The 1,078-nt window shown below is 31.4% G+C and overlaps 1 protein-coding gene across 1 annotated transcript; it reads right to left on the bottom strand.

Annotated features, from left to right (window-relative positions):
• Positions 1-354, bottom strand: LOC110775508 (glycine-rich protein 5). Its single transcript, XM_021980108.2, has one exon. The coding sequence runs from the start codon at positions 352-354 to the stop codon at positions 1-3; it is 354 nt and encodes a 117-aa protein (XP_021835800.2).
• Positions 355-1,078: the final 724 nt, after the last annotated feature.

Genomic DNA, 1,078 nt, shown 5'->3' with positions numbered 1-1,078 from the left:
TTAAGGAATAATCCCACCAACACCACCAGCACCGCCGACACCACCACCAACAAGTCCACCAACAGGGAAAGCAACACCTCCAACACCCCCACCAACACCAGCACCCCCAACAACACCGCCAAAGGGGCCAATTAAGCCAGCAGTGCCACCAATGGCACTACCAACACCACCAAACAAAAGGTTCTTGTTGTCAGCAAGACCACCACTAGGGTTAGCCCTAGTGGCATCAATATCAACCACATTAGCCTTGGTATTGGTGCTCATTTGCATGGTCCTAGCACCAAATGCAGAGTGGTTCACCATAACCACAAGTAACGCAACAGCCAATACCAAAGCAGCATTACACCTTGCCATGTTTAATGTTTTTTAATTCTCTCTCTTCTATTGTTTGGTTATTGGATTGGTGATGCAGAGAGGTCGATGAAGTGGGGTTTATAAAGAAAGATTGGGGAAGTTGGAGGTTCAATAAATGTCATCAAATTTATATCAAAATTTAATTTATAAGGAGTAAAATCTAAGACTAGACTAATATCGGGTAGATAGATATGATTCGTTTCTTATATTGATATTATTATTGTTTCACAAATTCTTATTTACATGGTGTGTGCGATAAATATTGTACACCGAAATTAAAGTTAACGTAAAATGCTTAAAAGTTAATTTTATATATGTAAAAGTTATATATTTTTTTAATGATAAAATTTTTCAATTTAATAAAAAATATTCTTCAAAATTACTACTAATGTATAAAATTAATCATTTAACCCTTTTAAATTTTTATCTATCAACTTTTTTTTTATAATAATATAAAAATTAGAAAAAATTGGATAAAAGTTAGAGAAAACTAGATAAAAATTATGTTGGCGTATACTAAATTTATTATACATCTTGTGAATGCAAGACCTTTTATTATTGTTTTGACTTGTATACATTTGGTAATACACAATTTCTCCTGTCAATATCTTTAATTTTGTATTAGCAAAAATTATAAAATTTTATGTTTTTAAAACACTCAACATAGGAGACTAGCTTTATTGAGATTAAATTATTAAATTAATAAAATATTATTTCAAAAATT

This window comes from Spinacia oleracea, chromosome 6, assembly GCF_020520425.1.
Source record: "Spinacia oleracea cultivar Varoflay chromosome 6, BTI_SOV_V1, whole genome shotgun sequence".
In the NCBI taxonomy this organism is placed as follows: Eukaryota; Viridiplantae; Streptophyta; class Magnoliopsida; order Caryophyllales; family Amaranthaceae; genus Spinacia; species Spinacia oleracea.
This window is presented reverse-complemented; position numbering and strand designations above follow the sequence as displayed.

What these genes read in the sequence shown, in the direction of transcription:
- LOC110775508 (XM_021980108.2), bottom strand. Translation starts at nt 354, where the DNA reads ATGGCAAGGTGTAATGCTGCTTTGGTATTGGCTGTTGCGTTACTTGTG.